At 27.1% G+C, this 26935-nt stretch overlaps 3 protein-coding genes across 3 annotated transcripts; 2 read left to right on the forward strand and 1 right to left on the reverse strand.

Moving 5' to 3' along the window:
- Window positions 1-4453: 4453 nt before the first annotated feature.
- Window positions 4454-6174, forward strand: OCT59_009793 (uncharacterized protein; the record flags this gene model as incomplete). The annotated part of the gene is made up of 6 exons (XM_025327899.1): window positions 4454-4820; window positions 4969-4983; window positions 5092-5354; window positions 5434-5575; window positions 5638-5750; window positions 5833-6174. The coding sequence occupies 6 exons, from the start codon at window positions 4454-4456 to the stop codon at window positions 6172-6174; spliced, it is 1242 nt and encodes a 413-aa protein (XP_025169026.1).
- A 5283-nt stretch (window positions 6175-11457) lies between these two features.
- Window positions 11458-11838, forward strand: OCT59_009794 (uncharacterized protein; the record flags this gene model as incomplete). Its single annotated transcript, XM_025311708.1, has 1 exon — window positions 11458-11838. One exon carries the CDS (start codon window positions 11458-11460, stop codon window positions 11836-11838), a length of 381 nt encoding a protein of 126 aa, XP_025169027.1.
- Window positions 11839-18997: 7159 nt separating this feature from the next.
- On the reverse strand, window positions 18998-19842 carry OCT59_009795 (uncharacterized protein; the record flags this gene model as incomplete). The annotated part of the gene is made up of 6 exons (XM_066132608.1): window positions 18998-19131; window positions 19204-19296; window positions 19406-19448; window positions 19535-19555; window positions 19657-19690; window positions 19784-19842. The coding sequence occupies 6 exons, from the start codon at window positions 19840-19842 to the stop codon at window positions 18998-19000; spliced, it is 384 nt and encodes a 127-aa protein (XP_066000235.1).
- Window positions 19843-26935: the final 7093 nt, after the last annotated feature.

Below are 26935 nucleotides of genomic sequence, written 5' to 3' on the forward strand. Positions count from 1 at the left end.
TTACACTTTCCATCTAAAACCAAAGCTGTCTAAACTGGCTAAGTCAAATTCCGAAGAGAGAAGACCGAAGTCAAAGACGCTCCTAAAAAAAAGAAGTGTTTTTTTTTTAAAAAAAAAACATACCGGATTATCTGATTAATCCGGTCAATCCGATCATCATTGTAACTTCTGATTATCTGCAAAGAACGGAGAATTCAAAAAACAACAGGTAAAGAGAAAGAAATAATAGATATGCCAACTTTGAATAATAATAACAAACGTATTGCAATAATTCAAGGTGAAGGGAAGATAATGATGATAGCGAATTTAGTGATTTCGAACCCCTAATAGAGTGACAATTTACACTAGATTAGATTATTTTAAACAATATCATGTATTTTCTTTATAGCTTATTTTTTTTTAATTAGCCGTTAACTTAGAGTTAAGTCTAGTGTATTTTTATATTGTTAAATTTATTTAAAAAAAAAAATCTAATTATCCACGAACCGTTCATCTCATTCTGGAATATTAGACAACATATCAGTGACAAATAAATTTAGATATCAGGGTCTTGACAATTTGATCATTCACAATTTTAGTGGGTGCCCGATATGTACCCGATAGTAACGATTTTGACCAGTGTACAATGCAGTTTATTTAATTAAATTATTTATTTTCTTTTAAGATGCATATTACTCTCTGTCACTCCATAGAGTCACCTGATTTGTATGGTGTGTAGTGCCGATTACAAATCGAGATAAAACCGGCCCCAATCGGAATGCATATTGCTCAAATTTATTTACATTATAAATAAAATAATTAAAATACTAATCTTAAAATAACAAATATATTAAATGTCATATAATATATAATACATAAATAATATTATTTGCAAAACTTATCATCCGATCCAAGAGAACCAATTAATACCTACAAAAAGAAGTAAAATGAAACGTTAGTAACGTTTCTTAAAAAACATTTATAGTTTTGAAGTCGAAACTTACCGATCCAAAGCCCAAAAGAAGCTGACATCTAAAAAAAAAGAATAAAATTCAATTTTCTTTTGAAAAAAAAAAAATTTGAAAAGCTTCAAAACTTACCTATCCAAAGCAAAAAAAAATCCAAGGAAAAATTTCGAAATGAATTGTTTCGGAACAAAAGGCAATGCCGAAGTCACATACCTAAAAATAAAAAAATTAGAATTTTTTTTTTAAAAAAATAAGAACTAGTTATTGAAATTCTCTAAAGTTGCCGATAAAAACAATTTTATTACCCTTTTGCTATAAACTTAGCTGCCCAATATTCAAAGAAGACTCAGGTACGCCGACCATACGCATATTGACACTATCTGTAAGTTTAAGTCAATTCTGTGTGACCCATGTCTGCATCACAAGTTAAACGAATTGGTACAATGTTGTTAATTATTTTAACGATGATCACTATACGGCACATTTAAAATTCTCCTTTCTTGAAAAATACAATCTAGGTTTTTCTGATAGGATTTTACCATTGGGTTATCTTCCGAATCATCATCACTAGCAGTTTCATCATCATATCTATGCATGTATAATAATAAATAAATTTGTGGCAATGATCACACGTTAAAAAATTCAAAATTTGATTTTTTACCAAAGTCATCGCTTTCTCTTGTTCACAATTATCGACATAATCATCATCAATATTAGCTCTCCATGCATGAGGTTTTTCTATTATTTACAAAATGATTGATTATTATGATGCATACTCTATAATACCGAAATATAAAACAACAATATGACAAACATACTTGAAGGAAGATCTGTGGAGTTATACTTATCACATCATCAGAAGAAATGTAAATTTTACATTTACCTCTTCGCTACAAGATACGAAACACGTAAATTTAGAAGCATCATTTGTTCAATAAATTTACTTATAAAGAGCATCAACAACATATTCTCAAAACATTTTCCCCGAAGTTGACTCTTTAGTCATCCCAGCGATACTCGTAGTTTCTACATTATTTAATCGATATTTTCTCCCGCCGAGACTTAGCTATTGCCAATTTCACATAAAAAGAATGAGAAGACCATGTTATTCAAAATTGTAATCTAAAAACAAATATTTTTGAAACCGAAGACTTCGAAACTTACCGTCTGGCGTTTGCATAACCGAATGCTCTAGTTGGTGATTCAAATTGAAAAGTCGAAGCCGATACCTAAAAAAAAGTAATAAGAAAAATATTAAAAAATACTATTTTTTTTTCAAAAACAAAGTTTCGAAAGAAGGAAATTTTTGAAACTTACCGATCCAAAGTTAAGGGTCGAAGCCGATACTTAAAAAAAAGTGAGAAAAGTTTAGAAAAAATTATTCAATTATTCTTTGTATTGAGGAGGTCACCGTCAGATGACAGTCATGATAGTCTCCCCATTTTCATCGTACTTCCAGCATCATCCGCCGTCCGATAACAGGCACGAACGTGTGGGATATCTGCCAGGAGGCAGGATTACGTTGAGAAGATCACCGTCAGATGACAGTCGTGATGGTCTCATCGTACTTCCAGCATCATCCGCCGTCTGATGACAGGCGCGAAAGTGTGGGATACCTGCCAGGAGGCAGGATTACGTTGAGGAGGTCACCGTCGTGATGGTCTCACCATTTTTATCGCCATCCGTCCATAATGTTTTCCTTCGAAACCTTCGAAACTAAATCTATTTTCGAAACTAATTTTAAAGGTAGGAAAACGAAAGGAAGTTAATAAAGCTTTTAACTAACGATTCCTCCTTACCAACCCATATTACTAATTGCAGTAAAAATAGACCAAAACTAGGTTGAACATACCGCAAGTCCATAGTACAAATGAGAATTAAGTTTTTCTTAGAGATGTTCCTTTATCTTCCAGTTCCGATTTCCGTTTTCTTATTTCATGCCAAAGTCACGTTCAGTTAAGTACCTACAAAAAGGAATGTTAGAAATATCACTGTCATTTCTTTCTTGCTCTCCAATTTCAAGTTCTAGCTAAATACCTTACCTAAACCTTATTCCGAAGTTCGTATCTACAAGAAAAAAAAGTAATGTTTTTATTTAAAAAAAAAAATTTTTTTTAAGCAAAAGGTTTATCGGTAATAAAAAGCGCGTATTTCTTGTGTATCAAAGAATTATGTGTTACTAGGCAAGGTTTTGAATTGATTTATTGGTTGATGAAATTGTGTGACCGGATCAATGATCCGAACTACTTTTTTTTAACGTTTCACGCGCTCTCAAAAAGTTTAATATACCTTTATGATATTGCTTATTTGCCATTTTTAAAAAAAGAAAAATATTTTATTATACGAAAAATAAGGTGACCTCACATTATAGGATTGGTTAATGGATTTTCGATCAAAAAACCCGAACGATCAGAATTGAACAGGCCTACTGAAAACGATATTTTATTTTCGCAATATTTTATTTTCACGTTAAAAAACAACTTTGTATTTTATTATTTAATACGGCGATCTTATTCTTGATTTCAAATATATATTATACTTGGTAATATAATATTTAATATAATAAAACATTCACCTGTATCAGTAAATAGTTTAATCATAAAACAGTTTTATTTTATAATGTATTTATAAAAATAATTGTTTTAAGATTTGCTGACGATAACCATAATTTTAGCCTATTACTATAAGCAAAAAAAACCCTTCTTATAAAAGTCTCTGAAACATTGGATCTTATTGGATCTTATTAGCTCAGTTGAAAGAGAAAACTTTGAAGAACATATATGCAAAGTTTCGTTATCGGTCGTGTAGGAATATTCAAATAATTTGATCAACAAAAATCAATGATTGGTTAATTCAGTAGACTATTAATTTTTAGTAATCTTACTTAAAAAAAATCAATATTTGTTTTAGTGTGCGTATGTCATTGGTTTTCATGCTACACAATCCAAATTATATTTATATGGAGACTATTCTAAAGTCTGAACGACAGACATATTTTTTTTTGATAAAAAAATACGAAATATATTAAAGAATAAAGTAATTATATTCCAATAATTTTACTTGGTTTTTTTATGTTGTATTATTTTCATTTCTGGTAAAAACTCTTTCAAGTTTATTAGAAAACGAACGTTTTTTTGTTATAATTATATGAAAATAAACGTCCAACGTCACGTCATGGTGCTTTTATAAAAAAATTGTTCCAATATTTTTGGGAGAGAGTTTTTTCTGTCTCAAAATATTTTACTTGCTAACTATAAATTCTTTGAAAAATAACTATCGAACGTATCACGTGATTTTTCATTATTGCTAGATCAGCTGATTTTATTAAAGACGTCGTCATTAAGACCATGCTTCAATCGCAATGCATCATAGTTGTAATAACGAAACCGTTTATGTAACTGATCAGAACAATCTGTGCAATAGTCGATTTCTCATATATACCCCAAATTTCCCCTTTTTACAAAAAAAATTTCTTTCATACAAACAATAACACAATAACGTACAAAATGTCTGAAGTTACAATTTCTGGAATGACCATCAACCTTTGGTTACTTTTTCATGAAATTGTTATTTTTAGGGTTACCATAGGAACGGATAATCGTATTTCTGAGCTTAAGAAAGTTATCAAGAAAGCCAGAGAACCCGAGTTTGATAATTTCACTCCGGACAGACTTAAGCTTTTAAAGCTTAAAAACCCTGTTGATGACGAACATATTTCTGATGTTCAAAACTTGAACCTTCAGGGTAACGAGGATGAGAATGACGATGTTTCTCTAATGAAGGATATGCGAAAAATTGTCACTTACTGGCCTGAAAATCAAGCGCCTTCCGAAGATCTTATACACATTATTGTAGAAGCGCCTGATCTCTCCGGTGAGTCAAAAATTTAGCCAACGTGATATGGCATAATTTTTTTCGTCTTCTCGGTCATATTCGCCAACAATACCGAATACTTACTTATTCTTGTGTTTCCTGCTTCTTATTGTCAACCCCGCCCAAAAAACACATTACGTTATCGTAGAGCAACCTACTGCTGGTAAGTGAGTCATAATAAAATAGTCAACGCGAGTGAACTATCCTGACTTGATTTTTTGATATCCATTGCTTCTAAATAACCTTTTCCTTTATTAAACTATATTCACAGATTTGGAGAGTGCACTTCGAAATCTTGATGGCAAAGTCGATCTTATGAGAACTGAATTAGAAAACGTTTATGAAATATCCGCTCGTCAAGAAATTGCAAAAATAAGCAGTTCCCATTACTCCTCCAAATTTGAAATATCAGATCTAAATGATCTTGTACAACTTTCTTTACCACGGAAAAAATTCTCCAATGAAAACCCAAAGTACGACTCTCAAATATCTATTCAAGCATATCGTGCTGATAAACTTGCAAATCATATTTATGTAAGTGAATATAAATTATTATGAGATGGTTATTGCACATGGTAGTTATTTACCATAATTTTTTGCACTTCTTGAACAGATTAAAAATATGAGAAAGAAACTTGAAGATTCAATAAGTTATATTCGTTCATTACCCAAAAATAATAATTTTATTAAAAATCTCAATACCCTCGCTGACAATGCAGCAGCAGCTCTTGATACCTGGAAAGCTTATGAAAAGAGTAAGTTTATTTAGACTGAAGTATGATAGTAAATCAAAATTTAACTTAATTTTGCCAATTAGAATCTACCGGTTCGTCACAAAATCGTCTATTTCTCGCAAATACAGAATTCTTGGGTGTTATGCTGATCACTTCGTATATCATGGACCCAAAAATAGCTATAGAGAACGATCATGTATTTATATACACACTTTTGAGAATGTGATTTGAAATTGTTATAATATACTGACTCTTGTTTGTTATGTATAATTTTTTAGGCACCGTTCAACAAAGTTCTTGAATTGGACGTTCGTGGAAGACCAACAAGTTATGATATGAATAATGTCTCAATTGAGATAGGTGAAATTAAATTAACAACCAAGAACCTACATCATGGTTATCGACAACTATTGATCAGACTTGCTTCACTTGGGTTCGTGATTGAAGCGTTGAACAGTAAAGATGGCGAAGTAGGCGATTATAGGTGCGAATTAGTCGGAATATTATACGTCCCGAAAGTCCCTTCCATTAATATTCCAAATGAATGGGAAGACGGTATTAAATTTCCCGAAAGGACCAAACACACTATAAGAATTGTCGCAGTAGGCGATAAACCATAAAACTGCTTAATGTTGTAACGAATAGATTTTCTACTAGTGTAATTGCTAATTATTTTCTACTAATGTAACAGTTACTGTATAATTGCTAATTATTTTCAATTTTTTATATTAATGTATTGTTTTATATTGTTTTATATTATGTTTTATATTAATGTAACAGCTTTTTTATCGTATTTTAATATAGTCGAGAGTAAAGAATGTAAAAAAGTCACATGATACTATGAACTAGTAAAAATAAAGCTTTGAATAAATCATCCTTTAACTTGTTCTTATATATATTAGAAATTTTTTTTATTAGCATCATGTAACGTGATAACTGTAAGGGCTTCGCGTGCTCGCAAAATTAGTTGTTCGCAATGCTATTGAGATCAAATCCGATCCAGAATTAATTATCAAAACGTTTCACATACTTGAAATTCCAGAATAGTTTTAGAGGGATTGATAATTATAATTTTGCATTTGCTCAGCCGTGGGATTCATCATGTCCTATTTGTGATGGAAAACATGGGAATTACGGGTTGCATGGCGAATGCTATAAAAATGGAACGGAATATTGTCTTACCTGCAACACTTCGCAATTGTAACATAGAACGAGGCGCAGTGTGATAAATAGTTTTTGACCATAAATAGATCAGGCGGAGGCTTGTCACGGGTTTTAATTATATGGCATGGGATTTCAAGTCACACAATTCAAATTATTTATACGGAGACTAATCCAAACGTCAGACAAATTTTTTTAGTTATATAGATGACGATCCTTTTTTTTTAATGAATTGATCCGATTTTATTCCAGTATCACGACGAGATATTACACTATATTTTGACTGCATTATAATGATTGTTTTATAGAATTGTTAATTCATTGATAATATAAATAAAAAAAATGTATTATAGGTATTGTCAAAGTATCTTAAAAATTTCATAAAGTTATAATAATTTATCATTTTTATAATTACCATCACGAAATTTTTTATGCACAGCATTGGCACAAAAAAATTGATATTGCGTACCCTGTAAAAGCGCATTGTCTGCATAATTAGCAATGCGGCAATTAATTGTTCAAAATTTTGTGCATTTTTCAACACAATAAATTGTAAAAACATAATTCTATTATTCAATATGTTGTACATTCTATAAACAATGAATTGCGTAAATTTAGCATTTTTTATTTGCAATTTATCAGATAATTTTGTTTAAACAAACAAAAAATTTCGATTCTTGATACATAAAAAAAAAAAATTTTTTTTATTTATGATCCAAATGGAGAATATTCATCATGATTACTTTTAAAAGAATTGTAGGACAATGCGCAGGAAATACAAAATAGGAAAAAACATTTCAAGTCTTTTATACTACGATGAGTGATAATCGTGCCCTATAAGAAATATGTATACGGAAAGGAAACGTTTTGTATACATTTTATGTACGTTTCTATAGATTCCGTATACAAATTCCGTATATTTAATAAGCAATTCATTTTTGAACATTTTTTAAAAAAACTAATGTATACGAAATGTATACGGAAAAAATTAATCATACGGAATGTATACGGAATTTTTAAACTTAATATTTTTAGAAAATAATTTTACAAAAATCTCGTATCATAACACGAGATCACGTGATTGTTTGTTGTTTTGTTATGATACGTTTTTTGTTTTTTATATAAACCCTTACTTTGATGAGTTTGATCTTCCGATCTTCCTTTCTGTCTTTCCCTTCCTTCTCTTTTCTCTTGTCTTATTTTTGTTATTTTTTCTAAATTTTTCTTCTTTTTTCGTCACCCCCCTTTTAAAAAAAAATTTTTTTTTGATTTTATTCTTTTATTCCCACTATTCCCACTCTTCTTTTTTTTTAAAAAAAAATTTTTTCTTTCTATTTCTATTTCCTCTTTATAAAAAATTTTTTATTTTTCTAACTTTGACGTCCTCCCTTTAGAAAAAAAAAATTTTTTTTAACTTTCCTAACTTCGTTACCCTCTTTTTAAAAAAATATTTTTTTTTGATTTATTCTTTATTCCCCTTTCTTTTTTATTTATATATATCCCTTTTTTTATTTCATAGGCCAGCAGATTTTTTTTTGTGAGAAGATTCAGTTTCTTTTTTCGAGATCAGTTTGGGAGTCCTTTCCTTTTTGTAGGATTGTTTAGGATTTTTTTCTTTTTTTAGGTCAGTTCAAATTTTCTTTTTTTTTTTTTTTGTAAGTTGGGTTCAGATTCTTTTCTTTTTGTAGGTTGTTTCAGTTTGTTGCTTCAGAGTCTTCTTTTTTTGTAGGTCAGTTTTGGATTTATTTTGTTGTTTTGGTTTCTTTTTCATCAGATGCTTCATAATTCTTTTCATTTATGTAGGTCAGACATTCTGGAGTTCTCTTTCTTTTTTTGTAGGAATGCTGACCTTTGGTGACTTGGACGATTGCAGATACTATATGAAGGTGGGGTTTTGTTTCCAATTAAGCTAGACATTCTTATGTTTCTTTTTTTTTGTTTTTTTTAGGTTGTTTGACTCCAAATGAACCTGAACTTATAGATAATTTTCGTTGCAATAGGTGGTTTTAATAAGTAGGGAATTTTCATAATGTATTTGTATTTTGTTTATTTTTTATTTTTTATTTAATTTAATAAAGTAAAATTAGATTTATGTAAATATAATTATAGTAAACTGTAATACAAATAGTAAATTCAGTGACCAAATCGTATAAATTTCGTGATCAAATCAGTGATCAAATCATGTAAATTCCATATGAATTCCGTGCAAATTCCGTATCCAAACCATATTTTTAGTGATACGGAATTGTGCATTTTTCCGTATCCTATTATGATACGTTATTTCTAAGGAAAAAAATCGTATAAAAACTTTATAAAAAACGTATCCCAATTTTTTTATAGGGAGTGTACCAACTTTGATTTCTCTAGGCCAATCCGATCCCAATTTTCTCATATGGAACTTTTTATTAATAAGATATTTTTAATTCTTTTTTGTGTTCCGATAATCCGATAAATAGACTCTTTACATACTGTATACTCTAAACTCGAAGTCTTTTTACTAGAAACAACTCAGTATATTTAGTGTCAATAATTAATTTTTTTTAAGTAATATATAATATATTTATTTGTAAAAAATTGTTTTTAGATGCTTAATACATATTAGCCCTGTTCATTTCCGGTCGGTTGCATTTTTTCGGTCAGATTTTGTTGTACAAAATTTATCCAATAAAATTTTTTATTTTCATCGCAAATTGAACTGTTTTAGATTGAAAGTTAGTTCGAATTCCTTATAGTGATATATATTTTTTACTTTTTTTTTCTTAAATGTCATGTAAACAGAAATTATATAATTTTGGTTGGTTATTTTTTGGGCGTTCGACCAAAAAACCCCCAAAAAATTGGGCCAAAAGTTCAAAAATGGTTGTGTTGTACAAACTGATCAGCACAATCAAAATTAACTTAAATCCGACCGAAAAATGCGACCGACCGGGCTATTTTAATGTATTTTTTAACTTATAGACGATAAAAACAATTCAAGAGAATATTATTGGTAGTTTTATAGGTTTAGTATATGGGTTGTTTGCTCGCATTACTATTTTAGTATCATTTGAATAAAGATTATAATTTAAAGAGAATCCATTATAAACAGCAAAGTAATAAAGTATTATTATACTGAAATTTACATTAAAAATAGTTGGATTTTTAAAACAGGTCATATTTTTAGTTTCTTGTTTTAATTAATAAATAATTAATATTATAATTTATTTTTTATATTTGATTTCAATATATACAAATAATTAATGATTAAAATAATAGCTTCCAACTTATTTGCTTTGTTACAATGTCTGTACTGAAAAAATAAGAGGCGTAGCGCGTTTAAAATTTTTATATAAATATCGCATTTTTGATTGGTTAATTATCATGTGACTGTGATTTGTGTTTTATTCTATTGTACGATTAAAAATATGTCATTCATTCATTGTAATGTTTACCTTCCAAACTTCACATAAAATAAATAAATAATTCATTGTAATGTTTTTTTTTGTTTCATAAATTCATGTCATAACCTGGTGGCAGCAACACAGTGAACACACATCAATCTAATTTGGTTTAATTTGCTAAAAATTATTTAAAGTACGGAAAATAAGTATCAAAAAAGGCTTATAAAAAGGTATAACTTGAATTAATCTAAAATTAGATAAAAATCCTTACTTTTTAACGATCAATTCATGTGCAACGTGCATGAAAATTTAAAATAGAATAATTAGATTTGCTGCTGCGGTCAAAGAAAATCAAATATGCATGAGACGAAGAAGGTTAATTAGTTTACTCGTTGAAACATTCACAACATTCATAATTCCCAAATATAGATTTAATCTTTCGTGTTCACATAGATTTACAATAATATATTCTAGAAATGAAAATGAAGAAAAATACCGGATTTCATTATCCTATCAGAAAGGATAATAGTGTAACCAACTAAGTGTTACAATTTTTTTAATTTTTTACCAATTTAGTAAGCATGATGAAATAATGCTTCGTTCAGATAATCATATATAGTAGTTGTGAACAGGGGCACCAAGTTGAGTTGTACAGTCATTTTTGCATATGGCGTATCCGATTAAACGTAAATAAAGAATATATGTGCGGTGAAGATACATATGCACATTCCTCTTTTATACTTTTAAACGATTTATGATTCATATGTAAATACTTTTTTTATACTTTTAAACGATTTAACATTCAATATCAACAAACGCCATAATTAAATGGAACCTTGGACGAATTCATCGAAAGTATAACGATTATTTATTTTTTACTTTTTAGATAACAATTATTGTAGATTTTTTTTTTACCTTTTGGAATTAGTTTTATCAAGAAGAAAAGAAGAATCAATAATAGGGGACAAGTATTTTTTTAAAAAAAAATTCTATTGGTCATTTGTTTAATAAATATTCATTATATTTTTTTTTTATTTATATATATAAAAAAAACTAGATTATCTATTAAGTTCAAATTCGGAAAAAATTATCCATGTGAACTAACTATTTTCGTCAATTAAAACGAAATGTTATGCATGAAATCTTTTTAATTGATCTTAACATGTTTAAAAGTAATGTTTGCCTTTTTATATTGATTTATAATAAACTTTTTATATAAAATTTATGACTTTTTACATTTAACTTCCAAAAGAAAGAGAAAAAGATAAGGCTAATTTAAAAATAAATATATATACTACTGGTTTACCCCATTTCATTTTCAAAGTTCTAATTCTTTTTCCTTCATTTTGATAATATTTGAAAATGAACGTTAAAAAATCAACCAAATATAAAATTCCGCTCTTTAAAGTACCATTTCCACCAGAACTGACAGTTGAAGAAATCTTGAACAGTAGGTCTGAAGATAAACTTAAATCGAGGGCACCCAACAGATACCTCATATACAGACTCGCTTTCCTTAAAGAACTTAGAAAGAGAACTGATGACAATGTGTCTATGACGAAAATATCATCTCATATTAGTTCGATGTGGTTCAATGAAACGACCGCAATAAGAGATGCTTACAAGAATCTATCTGAACAAGTAGAAAATCGGCTAACAGAAATAAGGCAGAAAGAAAATTTAGTTTTCATCAATAAAGATAACTCACCTTCCGGAATTACCGATAACAATCAATGTAGTTAATCCAAACTATATTCCAATCCTTTCTGACTCTTCCTACCAACTTTGTGACCCATTATATCCTCTATCACTCACTACAGTCCCCGCATAAACACTCCCTATCTGAGGTTACTGTAAATGTTAATCCAAGTTACATTCAAATCCCTTATTTTAACCCTTCTTACCAACTTTTACACCAGTCGATGATTTCTCCAATATTCTAAGGCGCCATACTTATGTGAAACATGTTTAAATAATTTTACCAATTTCGAGCAATCTTAATAATATTATTCTTGTTTATTTTTTTTTCTTTCAACATATTTTATTTTTCGTTTATTTATTCTAAAAGTAGTAACGGATGATTTTGGAGGAACCAATGATCAGCGAGAGATGAGGTGATTTACTGTACTAATTTACGGCACAAATTTATCCGAGGTCAGGATCAGCCATAACCGCAGCAAATGGGGGGAGGAAGAGCAGAAACTTGTTAATTTATTTAAGTACGGATTTTGTATAGTTTAGATTTAGGATAGACTGGTTTGTTATAGGGTCATATCGTGTTGCACGAATGCCTCTAAGTATTTCTGTAAATTAAATAGATTCTATCCTAAAATTTAATAAAAAAATGCGTTACTAATTATAAAAAAAAAAAAAATTTCGTTTATTTTTCATTCGATTAGATTTTTTTTTCATTCGATTCATCGGTTCGATTTTATTCATTCGGTTCATTCTTTTTGATATATTTTGGACGCTACCGCTTTTATTTCGCCGTTGTTTTTCGTTGTTTATTACCAGAATGTTGGTTTTAAGATTTGAAATCATAGTTCATTATTCTAAATTAAGATTTTTTTTCCACTCACTAGAATCCTCTATGTTTGTAAAATAAATAAATTAATAAACAAAATAAATGATATGGGATAAAATGCTAATATGAAAAATTTATGTGTGACGTCATTATTTAGTTTGTTAGCTATTATATCATATTAAAAACTCGTATAACCAACTGACAATGGTAATATCACAATTGTGTAACATTATTTTTGAACCTTTTTTTTATTGCACATTTTTATGTAAAAATTTCTTTTTAACTACAACCATACCGCTATCTTTAAATAATTTGAAAATAAAAATTAATATTTATGAATTACTTATCAAGCCCGATAACTTTGTGTTGTATGATTACAGATTTTATCATTGTATCCTCACAAATTTCTAAGAATCTTGACTGAAATAAGCAAATAAGCTTTTTTTTTTTATAAAATATAATGTATTAAACTTTTTGTTTTCGTTCACTGAAAATATTTAATAAGATTTCTTGACAAAATTTTAGGCGTAAATTTAATGTAAGGTGTAGAAGTTAGATTGTAGATTTGTATCGGAAATTTTCTTGAATGATTTGTCCTGTAATATACGTAAAATTTAAATATTTGTTCCTAAAATCCTTCTAATATAAGGTATTATTTAAAATTTCATCTATTCTTCATATTCTTGGATATTTGTATGAGATATGCGAATAATTAACTTATAAGGAGAATATTATTAATCATGATTTTTACTGAGAATATAATAATAATTTTTTTTATTTTTCGATCTTTACCGTAAAGACTGAAACTACCTTTTTAGTCTTTTTTTTATTAATTATTTTATCCCTCCTTTTATTATTATTCTTTCTTTCGGTTAACTTAACCAAAATTTTTTTCTTATTCCTTTTTTTTATTTTTATTGGATTTTTTTAGGGGATTTTTTTTTTAATCAAAATTTTTGGAATTTTTTTTTTAACTCAAAGAATATTGTTTATTTTTTTTGGATTTGGTCAAGACTATAATTAGATTAGAACTATGTCCTACGGCTTTTTCGATACTTAGTAAGATTTTTTTTAGTCAATGATATTGTTTCTGACTAATAAATTTGCGTGAAAATTTTTTATTAGTGAGATTGTTTTTAATTATATAGATATATAACAATATTAATAATTTTGTAATTAATCTATAATTAAATCTATATAACTAAAAAATTTGTCTATTTTGGATTAGTCTTCATAACTTGAAATCCCATGCCATATAATTAAACCCGTGAGCCCGTGACTGCCTCCGCCTGATCTATTTTACTATTTATGATCAAGAACTATTCGATCATACATCCAATCCAATTTCAGTTAATGAAATTTTACCTAAATTTTTTTGATTTTTTTTGACCGATTTTTTTTTTAAAAAAAAGAAAAGCGGTTTTTAAATTTTTCATTTTTTTTTCAAACTGAAAATTTTTTTTTTATTAAATAATCCTATTGTTTAGATCTTTTAAGACTGATTTTTTTTTATATTATTTTTTTTTTGATTTTTTTGTTAGACCGTATTGTTATTTTTTTTTGGACCAAATTATTGTCCTTTTTTTTCAGAATTTTTTTTGGTACTTATTTTTTTTCTTTTTTTTGGAGAAATTTCCTTTTTTTAAACCGATTTCTTTCTTTATCCTTTTTCTTTCCCCCAAATTTTTTTTTGATTTTTTTTTCTTTTTCTTTCAATTTTTTATTATTATTAAATAAAGAAATAAAATATTATATTAAATATATTTACAAAATTATTATTTTTTTTAAAAAAAATCAATATGACATGTAAGGAAAATTGACCGACGTTGATAGAAAGATGATTAAGATTTTATTTTTCAAGTTCATAAAAATCAAAAAAAAAATTGATATTTTTACAATATTTTATAATTAATTAATTTGAGATTATTATAACTCAGATTTTTGAATAAAGATTTTAATTCAAATGATTTTAGTTAAAATTAAATAATTTATTGAGTAAAAATGAGTAATCAAAAGATATAATAATAAATGAAATGAACAGTTTTCTAATACATTAAATTGTTCAAAATATTTTTCCTAAGTTGGTTATAAGTTTTAAGATTGACGTAATATAAAATATTATAAGAAATAATTATAATTTATAATTAATTAATTAATAAAAATATTTGTAGTATTTTCATAATATTAAAAGTTTTTTTTTGAAAATACTTCTAAAAATTAATCAATTTTATTGATAATTATTTTTTACAACAATTCCTTAATTAATCCGAATTTCATTATACACTCAAACGTCAAATCATACATTATTATAAATATAATTTATATCATTAATACGTATTATTTTGTTATTTTTTGTATTTTTTGTTAACTAATTATTACCATATTAAATTTCTAGTTATAAACAAAAAACTACTATAACCATCTATTTAAACAAACTCATTGGTCCCAATGCGAAGCAACGGGTGACTGCTAATAATTAAAAAAAAAAATACAATATAACGTTAAATTATATATTAAAAAAAAATTTTCTGATTAATATATATATCTAAACCATTACTTTTCATACTGCTTTAGAATTTTTTTTTTTTAAGAAAGAAAAAAAATATACCATCAGCAGTTTCTGCATTATGTCAAGTCAAATCCAAAGGATTAGATGGTGTATTTATCAATGGTTTGACAAATTATATGATTTCACCAAAAACATTCATTTTATAAATACAAAATTTGACATTTCTTAATACAATGTATAGTTATTTATTAGTATTATTCATAACAATAAATGTTCAATTACAACTCCCTGTTTCTAATTCAAGTTATTGCCTCACATTAAACAGTCCCGTCAGGGACTAAAACACTTGTTTCATATAAAAGATTTTTATAAAAGCCATAAAAGCCATAAATATTTAAGTGATTAAATCACTAATAATTATTTATTTAAAAAAAGTAATAAAAATCAATAAAAAAGCTTAGTTTTTATAATTGTCTCATATGAAAATATTTATTATATATAAAAGATTAAACAAAAGTAATAAGTTTTATACAAGAAAAAAATGGGATTTGGGATTTGGGATTTGGGTGGGATGGTTTAGGATAGAGGTTGGAACCGACCAAAAAAACCTTAACCGATTAATAATCGATTAACCAAGGGCCCTAATCGATTAATAATCGATTAATATTAAAATATTAAAAATTTTTTTTTTTTTTGACCGCAGATTGCACCAAATTGTTTTTGATCATACATTTAGTTATAGGAAAGTCTTATTTATTGTTATTATCATCAAAAAATTAATACAAATTCTTCCAAGTTCGGAGAACACGTGACCAAAAATTCACAGCTCTGGGCCGCATTAGATAATTTGACCAGAATTATGGGTCGATAATTTTAATCGATTAACCGATTTTTGAGATACCTTAATCGATTAACCGTCTTAGTCGATTAATTAATCGATTAACCTTAATCGATTCCAAACTCTAGTTTAGGATTCTCCCAATCCTATTAATATTGGATATGAGATGGGATATGGGATAGAATGGGATTATGACAAATGGACATGGGATATGGATTTGGGATTTGGGTGGGATGGTTTGGGATTCTCCCAATCCCATTTATATGTATAGTGGGATGATTTGAAAAATTATTTAGTGTAACTTTTTTCTTTGCTCATGTCACCTTCATTTCACGATTTCCCATTACAAGTAATATTAAAGCAAATCGACATGAGACAATCTATTAAAAAAATTCAATTTTTTTTAGAAAATTAAAACACACCGAGATCGAATATCACTGGGAATTTAATTATCCCAAAAGGGTAAGTTTTTCCCTCTATATAAGAAGTGGACAGTATGATTAACACAAAATATTTATATAATTAATTAAAATTCATGACAATTTAATTAATTTTTAATTTTTTAATTCATATCATTGGTACAAATATCACTTATAAGTAAATCGAAGATCATAATAACTGAACTAACCTTACGAAACCTTACGATCTCTCCAAATTTATTAATATCTCATCATCTTATATTTCACTAAAAAATAAAATTCTGAATGATAAAATTAATAAAAATACTTTGTCTCGTTATGAAAAAGAACAAAAACATTCTTAAACTTCTTTTATATATTGTGGTTTAAAGTATTCATTCATATAAATATATTGATTAGAATTCTCGTAATATTTTCAAAAATAGGTTTCTATTCTCCTTACACTATAATAATATGTAATTTCTTTAAATTAAGATTACAAATTATTTTAAGTTATTTTATTCTTATATTTATTTTTCGCGAATAGAATGAATGACTCGTTGGAGTGCAAAGAGATTATATTAAAAATTATTTTTATCTTATGAGATTATAATTTTTCATTTTGATACTCTTCCAGAAATTGATCACGCTTGCGATCACGTTTCTTAATCATATGTACAACCGATAATATTAAATGTTTAGATTGAATTGATTGCAATTAGTGGAGTTGCGCGTTAAAGCCCTATAAAAAAATATGAAATTCCTGGAAAAATAAAATTACTCAGTACTTCAGATGGTCTTCCTACTGAAGGTCAATATCACTTAAATACGCAAAATATTTATTAGTTCACATTTTCATTTTAGAAAATCATGAAATCATGGATGGCAAAGTTTATTTGATTAAAGCAGGTGCTTATGACTCTAATGATTCAACTTAGGTAAAGTTATTAATTAGTAAGAAACCTTTTTACTTTTAAATGAACAAAATTAATTATTAAATATACACCACTTTTATGAAACACTTATGAAGAAAGTTAAGAAAGTTTCTAGGTTTGGATAATTAGGATATTGAATATTTAGAAAAATTGCGCATGTCACTGCTGGTATATTATGGGAGGAATTAACGCATTGTTTTGACTTACAATATTTGATTATTAAGACAACAAATCTTGCCTATAACAGATAAATTATTTTTTATAAATTTATAAAATGTAATTATTCCATTCTTAATTTTAAACTGCAACCCACTTTTAGAATTCATGGAATTATAACTAATAATGCAGGAGAGTCACCAAATGGTATTTCAAGCACTGTATTTATTATTGCTTAACTATATGGCTTATCAATGAATCACTAATGCTTATTATTTCTTATTAGGACTCGTTATTCCTGATTAAACATCAATAAAAATTTGCTATTTTCTGAAAAACTATTGAAGATCTACATGCTCTAAAACCACGTGTTCATATAAATGTTTTGAAAAATAACCATTTCAGAGGCATATGGAACCAAAGAAAAAAACGCGTAGAGAAAAACTTGAAAAAAAAGAAAAACTTTATTATTAAAACTCTTTCTATCAATAAAACTTATAAAGATAACCTCAAAAATAGATTTCTCGATGTAGTTTACATATAAAAACATGACTCACAACACCCGTTCAAAATCTTCTTCAAAAGATAAAAATAATAATAATAAAAATTTTTTCGCTTAACATACAAGTCTTTCTGATGAAGAAATAGTAGCACAAACCTACAGCACTCGTCGCCCTGCAAGTGATAATGACCTACAAGATAGACCTAACAATTAAATATTTTATTGCAAAATTAATTAACTTTTATCTGTATGGATAAAATGATCATTAGTGAAATAATTATAAGTGAAATAATCCTGTCTATAATAATATTATTAACAAATAATAACCTGTAAAAATAATAACAAATCACGTGATTAAAAAATCTTTACTACTATTGGAACTTTTTTGATTATATATATTAAACCAATTTTGTTTTAATATTTTTGTTTTCTTAATTAAAACAAACAAAATAATTAATAAAAATTCTCAGAATATTTAATATTTTTCAAATGACTTAAATGACAGGTCATTTGAGTTATTTGTTCATTTCAAGTCATTTGCCGAACACTGTTATAACTCTATCTCTAAGCTCAGCAGTTTCCATCTTATTTTCCAAATATATTTCTGTGTGATCAATTCCACATGACTGGACTTTTTCCAGGCAAATTTATCATATTCTGTGTTATTTCTGTATACTTGTTGCGAATGTTTATTCAAATTTGAACAAAAACTGGTTATTTCTAAAATTTGTTTTGGTTTTGTTTTCCAATGCCCAATTATACGCCCACATCGTGACATCATATGAAAAAAAACTTTATTATTGGATAAACTTTAAGTAATTACAAGTAATTTAAGTTGACTGAACATAGAAGCGAAACTTTAAAAAAAGAAGCAACTAAAATCTTAAGCGAAATAAAGTGACTAAAATCTTAAGCCAAGAATTAATCATTACCTTATAGATTAAAAATAGTCAAAATAAAATTTCAGTGAAATTCTGTTTCTTAAGTCCATTGATCACTTTAGTAAGCTCTTTATTTGCTAAGATTTTATATCTTTGTTTTTAATTTTCATACCCCAACATATAACTTTTTTTCCAATAATCACAAGATCGCTGAATTGATTTGCTAATTTTAAACATAGTGGGCAATAATTTGTAATAAAAGTTATCACATATTTCTTCATTTATTTTGACATCTAATATAAAAACAATAGAATATAAATTAACATAAAATTGATACAGTACATGATTAAAGTTATCAAACTTACCAAATTTTCTTTTTTTGTTATTTGTATTTGAGAAAAAATCTGACTTGTCTTCAGTCTTATCATTATTATTACACAGCTCTTCCTGATTTACAGCTTCGTTATTACTACATAGCTTTTTCTGATTTATAGTTTCAATTCAATTATTATTATTATTTATTACACGGCTTTTTCTGATTATGGCTTTGATTCAATCATCATCTACATTCTTCTTCAGCATCTTCGGTAGTAATAATTGGTTTTTTTATCTGAATAACAGATTCATTAAAGTTACATTTATCACTTTTATTGTCTGGTAAATCATAGATAATTAGATATAATAGTCAATGCTTACTTTTACATAAACAACCTTTCTCTTTGATCTCCCAAAATAATATGATTCTCTTATTCTTATGTTTTCTTAGCCTGTAGGACCATCAAAAGTGACATTTCATAAGCATAAAAGAAGTTGCTCACATCTTTGTGACTGGAAAAATATATATAACCATAGCTACAATTAAATCAGAATCAGTATGTGAATAAATTTTTTTAAAAATCAACAGAGAACATATATAAAGAACATAGATAATATAGAAATACTTACCTAATATATATATTTTTGTTTACATGTACAACGGAAGTTTTACTGTTTTGAGTAGCCATGTTTCAAGATCTTCTTCATTAAGGGAATTAATGTTTCCATACAGCATCACTGATAATTCTGGCTTTTTGCAACAGGAATGTTTTTTATAATCTGAAGCTAAAAAGAGAGTAAGCAATATGCTGAAACCTCTGATTCCCTCATAAGAATTGCCACGTCGAATCAGGTCTCAAAAATAAAAGTTAATATCAAGTGATGTTAGTAATACAAGACATGTGAAAAACAAAATAAATTCAAAATTCAAAATAAATCATGACTGATTTTATTCAAGGAATTCACCCTATATTTATAAGAATTAAAGTTACACAAATATCCATTTTAAGAACTATGATGTAATAAATGATATCATATACCCAGTTTATACTCATGTAATAGGAGTTGATCTGCATTACTGTCTATCTATCTAATAATATCTATTATTTATGTTATCTAGATTTCTACTCTATCCACGACTTTATTTAATTTATTTATACTTGGTATCTGGCGATTACAGTGATATGTAGTAAAAATAAAACAGCAATATGAAGAAAAATAAACAGCATTTCCATTAAGGGAAGGTAGCATCTCATAAAGAAAAAGTAAACAGCATTCCATCAAGGAAAAGTAGCATCTTGTAAAGAGGAGGTAAACAGCATCCTATTAAGGAAAGGTAGCACCTTGTAAAGAAGAGATAAATAGCATTCCATCAAGAAAAGATAGGATCCCAGATATCTAATATAAAGGTCATAATGGACTTTGGGCCAAAAACACCCCTTTTTGCTAAAACTTAAAAAATCGTTTTTTGTAAATATCTTAGCATCCAGTGATTTAATTTTAATGAACTTTTTTTTATTCTGTAGCCTCATTTAGCTCTACAATTTAAAAAATAGTTCATCAAAATTGGACTACTGGATGCCAAGATATTTACAATAAATGATTTTTTAAGCTCCTAAAATGGGCCAATTTGCTAATAAAAGTATGACTTATGACCTGTTTTGAAGATATCCAGAATCCTGGAAAGCTAGCATTTCATAAAGAAAAGGTAAACAGCATCCCATTAAGGGAAGGTAGCAGCTCGTAAAGAGGAGATAGCATTCCTGTTGAGAAAAGAAATGGTATGCCTATCTGAATTCATTCTCTAAGAGAGTTATAATAATCCACTTGTATCTTATGACCGAATCGCCAATTTAGTAAAAAGACCAAGAATTTGTGAACTAGAGGGTGGAATATGTTTTACTCAAGTTATGAAGATTATTTTTTAACAGAAGTTTTATGTTACTACTGTAGAAGAACAATATAGGAGAAAACGAAGTTAACAAAAAAATGTTTTATATTCAGTATATGATATTTAACTAGAGCTCTAAATGGATCAGGTTGGATCAAGTAATTGGCTTGACCTGACCTGAAGTGAGTCATGAATTTGATGATCTGATCCAAATATCACAGGTTGGTTCAGGTACCTGATCTTGATCAATTGACCCAATATATTTTAGGTCAAAAAAAACATTTAAGCATTTTTTATATATCAAATATAAGAAAAAATGCTGAACGTTTTATTTTTATAAAAAAGAACGTTTTGGCACTTTTTTACATATCATATATTATGCCAAAATGTTTTTGTATCAGGTCAGGTCAGGTATCCAACCTGACCTGTTGATGTTTAAAAAAAATGCAAGATTCAACATTTTTCATTAAAAAACTTTTTTTGTTTCTTTTAATGAAAAACATTGGGTTCAGCATTTTTTCATTAAAAAAACAGTTTTTTTGTTTCTTTTAATGAAAAACATCATGTTTGGCGTTTTTTATATTTCTTTTAATGAGAAATATCAGATCTTACATTTTTTCATTAAAAAAACTTTTTTTTTGTTTAATTTAATGAAAAACGTCAGGTTCAACATTTTTAACTAAAAAAAAAGTTTTTTTTATATATCTTTTAATGAAAAATATTAGATCTGACATTTTTTCATTAAAAAAACTTTTTTTTGTTTAATTTAATGAAAAATGTCAGGTTCGACATTTTTAATTATTGCCCATTTTCAAAATGGTTGAAATTTGATAATTTATATAAGGTGATGACAAAAACACACAAAAAAAACACACAAAAAATTATATCAAAAAACACACTTAATAATGTATGTCATGTAATACAAGATTACAAAATCTTGAGTTTTTTTTGTATTAAAAGCCTTTAAAAGGTTGGAATTGACACCAAGCCACAAATGATCTGTGATCACATAACCAAGACAATACAGTTAATCCTTGTTATAATGAACCCTAGGGTCCAGACCTCAACTTTGCTATAAGACTATAGTGAAGATTTTAAGAGATTTGATTGGTTAATTCATTATAGCATGGGATTAGGATCCCAAACAATACTGATATAAGTAAAGTCCAGAAAAAAAAAAATTTACTATTAGCTATATGCAGCACTTTTGACTATGATCAGTACGCATTTATAGCTCCTAATCCCTGAAATTTTTACAAAATAAGCATTTTAATCCTCTAACTTCAAGTCAGTTTTTAAAATTTTAATTGGTTCTTTTATTAGTTGTATCAAATTGTTCTCTGTCTTCGTCTGCTTTACATTCTGAACATGCTACATGTCTATTTAAATAATCTTCTTCATACCTGTGGTTTAATTTGATTTCTTTTCCACATATACATGCTACTTTTTTTGCATTAATAATATGAGTAACATATTTATGTTAACCAATCACTCTTTACCATATTTCCAATGAAACATTATGTATGCAATACAAAAAGATTTTTTTTTGAAAAAAAAAATTTATTTTAAGATGATCATTAAATAAATTAAAAATATTAAATTATTATTACTTATTTCCAAAAATGTACCAAAAATAAGCAAATCCAACATCTTACCATCTTAAAATCCAATCAAAATTATGCAAAATCAAATTCAAACCTTATCAAAATTTGTTGATGATTGTACGCATTCCCAAATTCAAACATATTGATAGCTACTAAGATGACGATGCATCTTCAACTTCTACCTATATTAGTATTGTTCAGGGTCCTGGGAAATTTATTATAATCGTCTGAAAAATTCACTATATCAAGGGTTTGCTATATCAAGGTTTGACTGTATTTAATTGATGTTCATTTTTTATTTATTTTTATATAAAATTTAAAGGCTATGCATAAAATGAATAATCCAAGTTAATAAAGAATTCAAATATGCTGTTTAGGTTAAATTTTAATTATATTTACCCACACCAACTATAGTTTATTACACTAAATTTCACTTAAATAGCATTCAAGATAAAAAAGATTAATCAATTAAATAAATTTTATTAAAATAAAATCCCATAATATAACATAACAATAAATAAACAAACTTTGTAGCAACTTATTAAAAATATTTCTCCCTTTCTTTCTATTTCAAAGCTATAAATATAAGATTTTAATTATTAATTAGTTAATAAGCATTTAAATAAAAAATTATATAGATAGAGTATTTCCACATAAATATGCAAAGTAGTGCCATAAAATACCATTTTACTTCTTCCCAAGAGGTCTGAGAATACTTTAGTTAGTTTAGTTGAAGTGTGATTCTAGTGTAGTGTCTTTTTTATTCACTTTCTGGCATCCTGGCAGTTCCTCACTAGTTCCATGACAGCTCCAGGATACTAGTATCAAGTCGCGCCAGCTTGGATCTTCCAAATCACATACCCTAAAGATCAGCCTGAATTATGCCATAGTGCTGGCCAAATTTAGACGCAGATTTACATCAAATTACTGCACCACCTGACATGATATTTTTTTACCACATTTTAGCATCTAGAAAGGCAACCAAATAGGCACAAAGGGTAAGCACTACAATATGGAATCCAGCACCCAATCAGGTGCAGAAGGTCAGCACCTTGACATAAAATCAGATATCTAAACAACTATAGAAGGCCAATAACCCCATTATAGAATTTAATATGTAAACGACTCAGAAATAAGAAGAAAAACATGGTATTTAGATTATATGTGTGTGGTAATTAGATTATATTGTGGTAATAAAAATATATTAGCATAAAAACACAAATATCAAGAAAGACTTAAAGACATAGCTAGAACGTAAAAATGATATAAGAAATAATAAAATCTTAGATTATATGTGGTATTTAGAGCATTCTCAAGCATCTAAGCTTGAGAAAGATTTTTTTTGAGCTACATGATTTCATTTGGTTATAAATTTTTTCAGATAATTATTTTCACAATTTTTACCATGCCTAATAAGTCCACTAAAAACAAAAATTCTACCAACCAGGTTATTGAACCAACTTTTAATACTACTTCTTTTAACAATCTTACAAACATTCATCTCTTGTTGCAACAGCAGCAAAATCAAATTATAGCTCTAAGCAAAGCCGGGATGACTTTCTAATCATGCAATAATTGCATTAAAAGTAGCATGAGTAATACGAAATTGTTTTCAAAAAGAGTTGTGACCACTTTTATCTGTTAAATATGGAAAAACATCTACCCAGAACTCTTCAGTTTTAGGTCTTTTTTTCTGGGAAACTCTCAAGTTCAAATGAGTAAATATTGAAAAGCTGCATTTGATGTAACTTGAATAAAAGTTAAAAGGTGTGTATTTGCATTGAAAACTCTATTTTTCTTCTTGCATTAAAAGTAAAACAATAATTTTTTTACGTTGAAGAGAATTTTGCTGAGAATCATTATTAAAGAGGCAGCAATAATGAAAAAGTGTTATAAAAAATATGTAAAATCATGAACGAGCTTGAGCATACTCTATCAATTGTAGATCATTGAAGAAAAAAGGTGGCATTTGTTTTTTCATTGAAATGGTAACTCTATGATATTTTTTTGGCCAATCAGATCGTTCATCAGTCTATCAATTGAGGTGCTTGAGAACGCTCTTAGACCATAACATTTAGATTATATATGGTAATTAGGCCACATCATTTAGATCATATGTAGTAGTCAGATTTTATGTGTTATTTAGATTACATATGATATTCAAATTACATGAGATGTTTAGATCATATGTGATATTCAGATTATATGAGATATTTAAGATCATATGTGATATTCAGATTATATGTGATATTTAGATTATATGTGATACTATAATCTGGGCTAAGTGGGATACCACATTTATATTACCACTTCTGTCCAATTAGATCGCTAGTTTAGTTATTTGGGAAATTTTATCACATAAACCTGTTACATCACATATGCGTGATTATGTGATTTTACAGAATTTTTGATTTCGATCTTATCATCTTATCAAAATTAGATTAAAAAATCGAAAAAAAAAAAATTGAAAAGCCAGAGAATTTATGGAAAGTAAAATGCTTAATATCAATAAAAATCACTTTTTATGATAATTTTTACAGTGTTTATAAAATTTTAATTTATTAATACTGGCGACAGAATACACGATCACCAATATATCAAAGAAATAAAACCAAAGTTACAAAGCCAAATATACAAGTATACTAGTAGAACTTCAAAAATCCAAAGTAAAAATTAAAAGACCCAAATACAATAAATACAAGAAAGAAAATTGCAAGCCCAGTATAAAAAGAAACAATAGCATAAAGCAAATATAATAAACAAAATTTAAAGATCCCGCTATAAAAATAAGAAAAGAAATTGCAAAGCCGATATAAAAAAAAATAATAATGAAGCAAAGTATAATAGAAGTAAAATAAAAGTCCGACAAAAAGAAAAAAGATTGGTTAGTAAAGAAAATAACTTTTCAGGCCCAAAGAACATCAAAATGACCGAAACATAAAACTTACTACTACTTAATACTAAAATGCTTAATTAGATATAGAAAAGAAATAGCTAGTTAGATATACAAATTGTTTAAAGTGCAAATCGTTTGTGATCAAATTTTATTTTGAGGTAGACGGAGTTTAATAATAAAGAAAAAAAAAATTATCTATATCATAGTTACAGAAAAACACTATTGTGTAATCTTTACCATAAAACCTATCTACTAATTACTATTCTTCTAATAAGAATAACTGCAACTTTGCAGAATGTATTATAAAGTTTACTAGTTTTTTATATATTTTAAATTAATTTTTTTTTAAAGTCGTAACGACTTCGATAATACCATAACGACTTTTCAGGATTCATAAATCTTGTGATATGTCTTTCTTATATTTCTGCGCTCTAAAATTAATAATTTTTATCTTTCTAACAACTGATGACTAAAGAATATTAACAAAAAAAATATTCTGAAATAATTCCTTCAGAATGGGATCATTTAAAGAGTTAAAAAATAATAAAAAAATTGAGTTGAATCTAGCAAGACTTCAAAGTCTAAAAAACTGATTATAAAAAAAAATTATTATTTAAAGTGTTGTAAAAAAAATTTTTTTTCTATGTGAAATTTACCAAAAGAAAAATAAAAACTAGATGATTGTAGATTTTTTAATAAGTGATCGTTTAATATTACCATGTGATGACATGATATCAGATGATTTTGTGAAATTATTGATGACAAGCATCATTTGATGCATTTTTATTTCATAAAGTCTTCAACCAATTTAAGTCGTTAATTGGACTTTCTGGTAATAGACGATTTGAAAATAAAAAAGGAAAAGAAAAAGTTTAGTCAGAAAATTCACGTTTAATATATATACACTAACTTTAGTCTATGGTATAAATATAGACGACAAGATGGTTACCGAAATCGCAAAATGTATTGTCAAATTTGTAAAAATGTACAGTATTTTCGAATTTATAACCAAATTGTAAAAATATATCTTCAAATTTGTAAATAAATAATAAAAGCTTTTAAATATTTGGTTTATTGTTCTTTTTAGAAATTGTAAAGTCTCAGTAATGGATACATACTATTTCTCACAAATTATTTCTAAAATTACAATTGTTCCCATTATTTTTCATCATTTATAACCTGCAATACATACTGGCAACCTAGTGCAATCTAGCGCTATTCAATAAGTTTTCTCTAGCCAATCAATGATAATAAATTATCATTCTTTTGATAATAAAATCTCTTCTGTCCGAAATCTCTACAAAATAAAGATAGAAATATTAAAAAAAGATGTTTCTTTAAAGAAAAATAATTTGTTTTGATAAATCCGAAACTTAACTTCTTCACCATAC

This window comes from Rhizophagus irregularis, chromosome 18 (assembly GCF_026210795.1).
Source record: "Rhizophagus irregularis chromosome 18, complete sequence".
In the NCBI taxonomy this organism is placed as follows: domain Eukaryota; kingdom Fungi; phylum Glomeromycota; class Glomeromycetes; order Glomerales; family Glomeraceae; genus Rhizophagus; species Rhizophagus irregularis.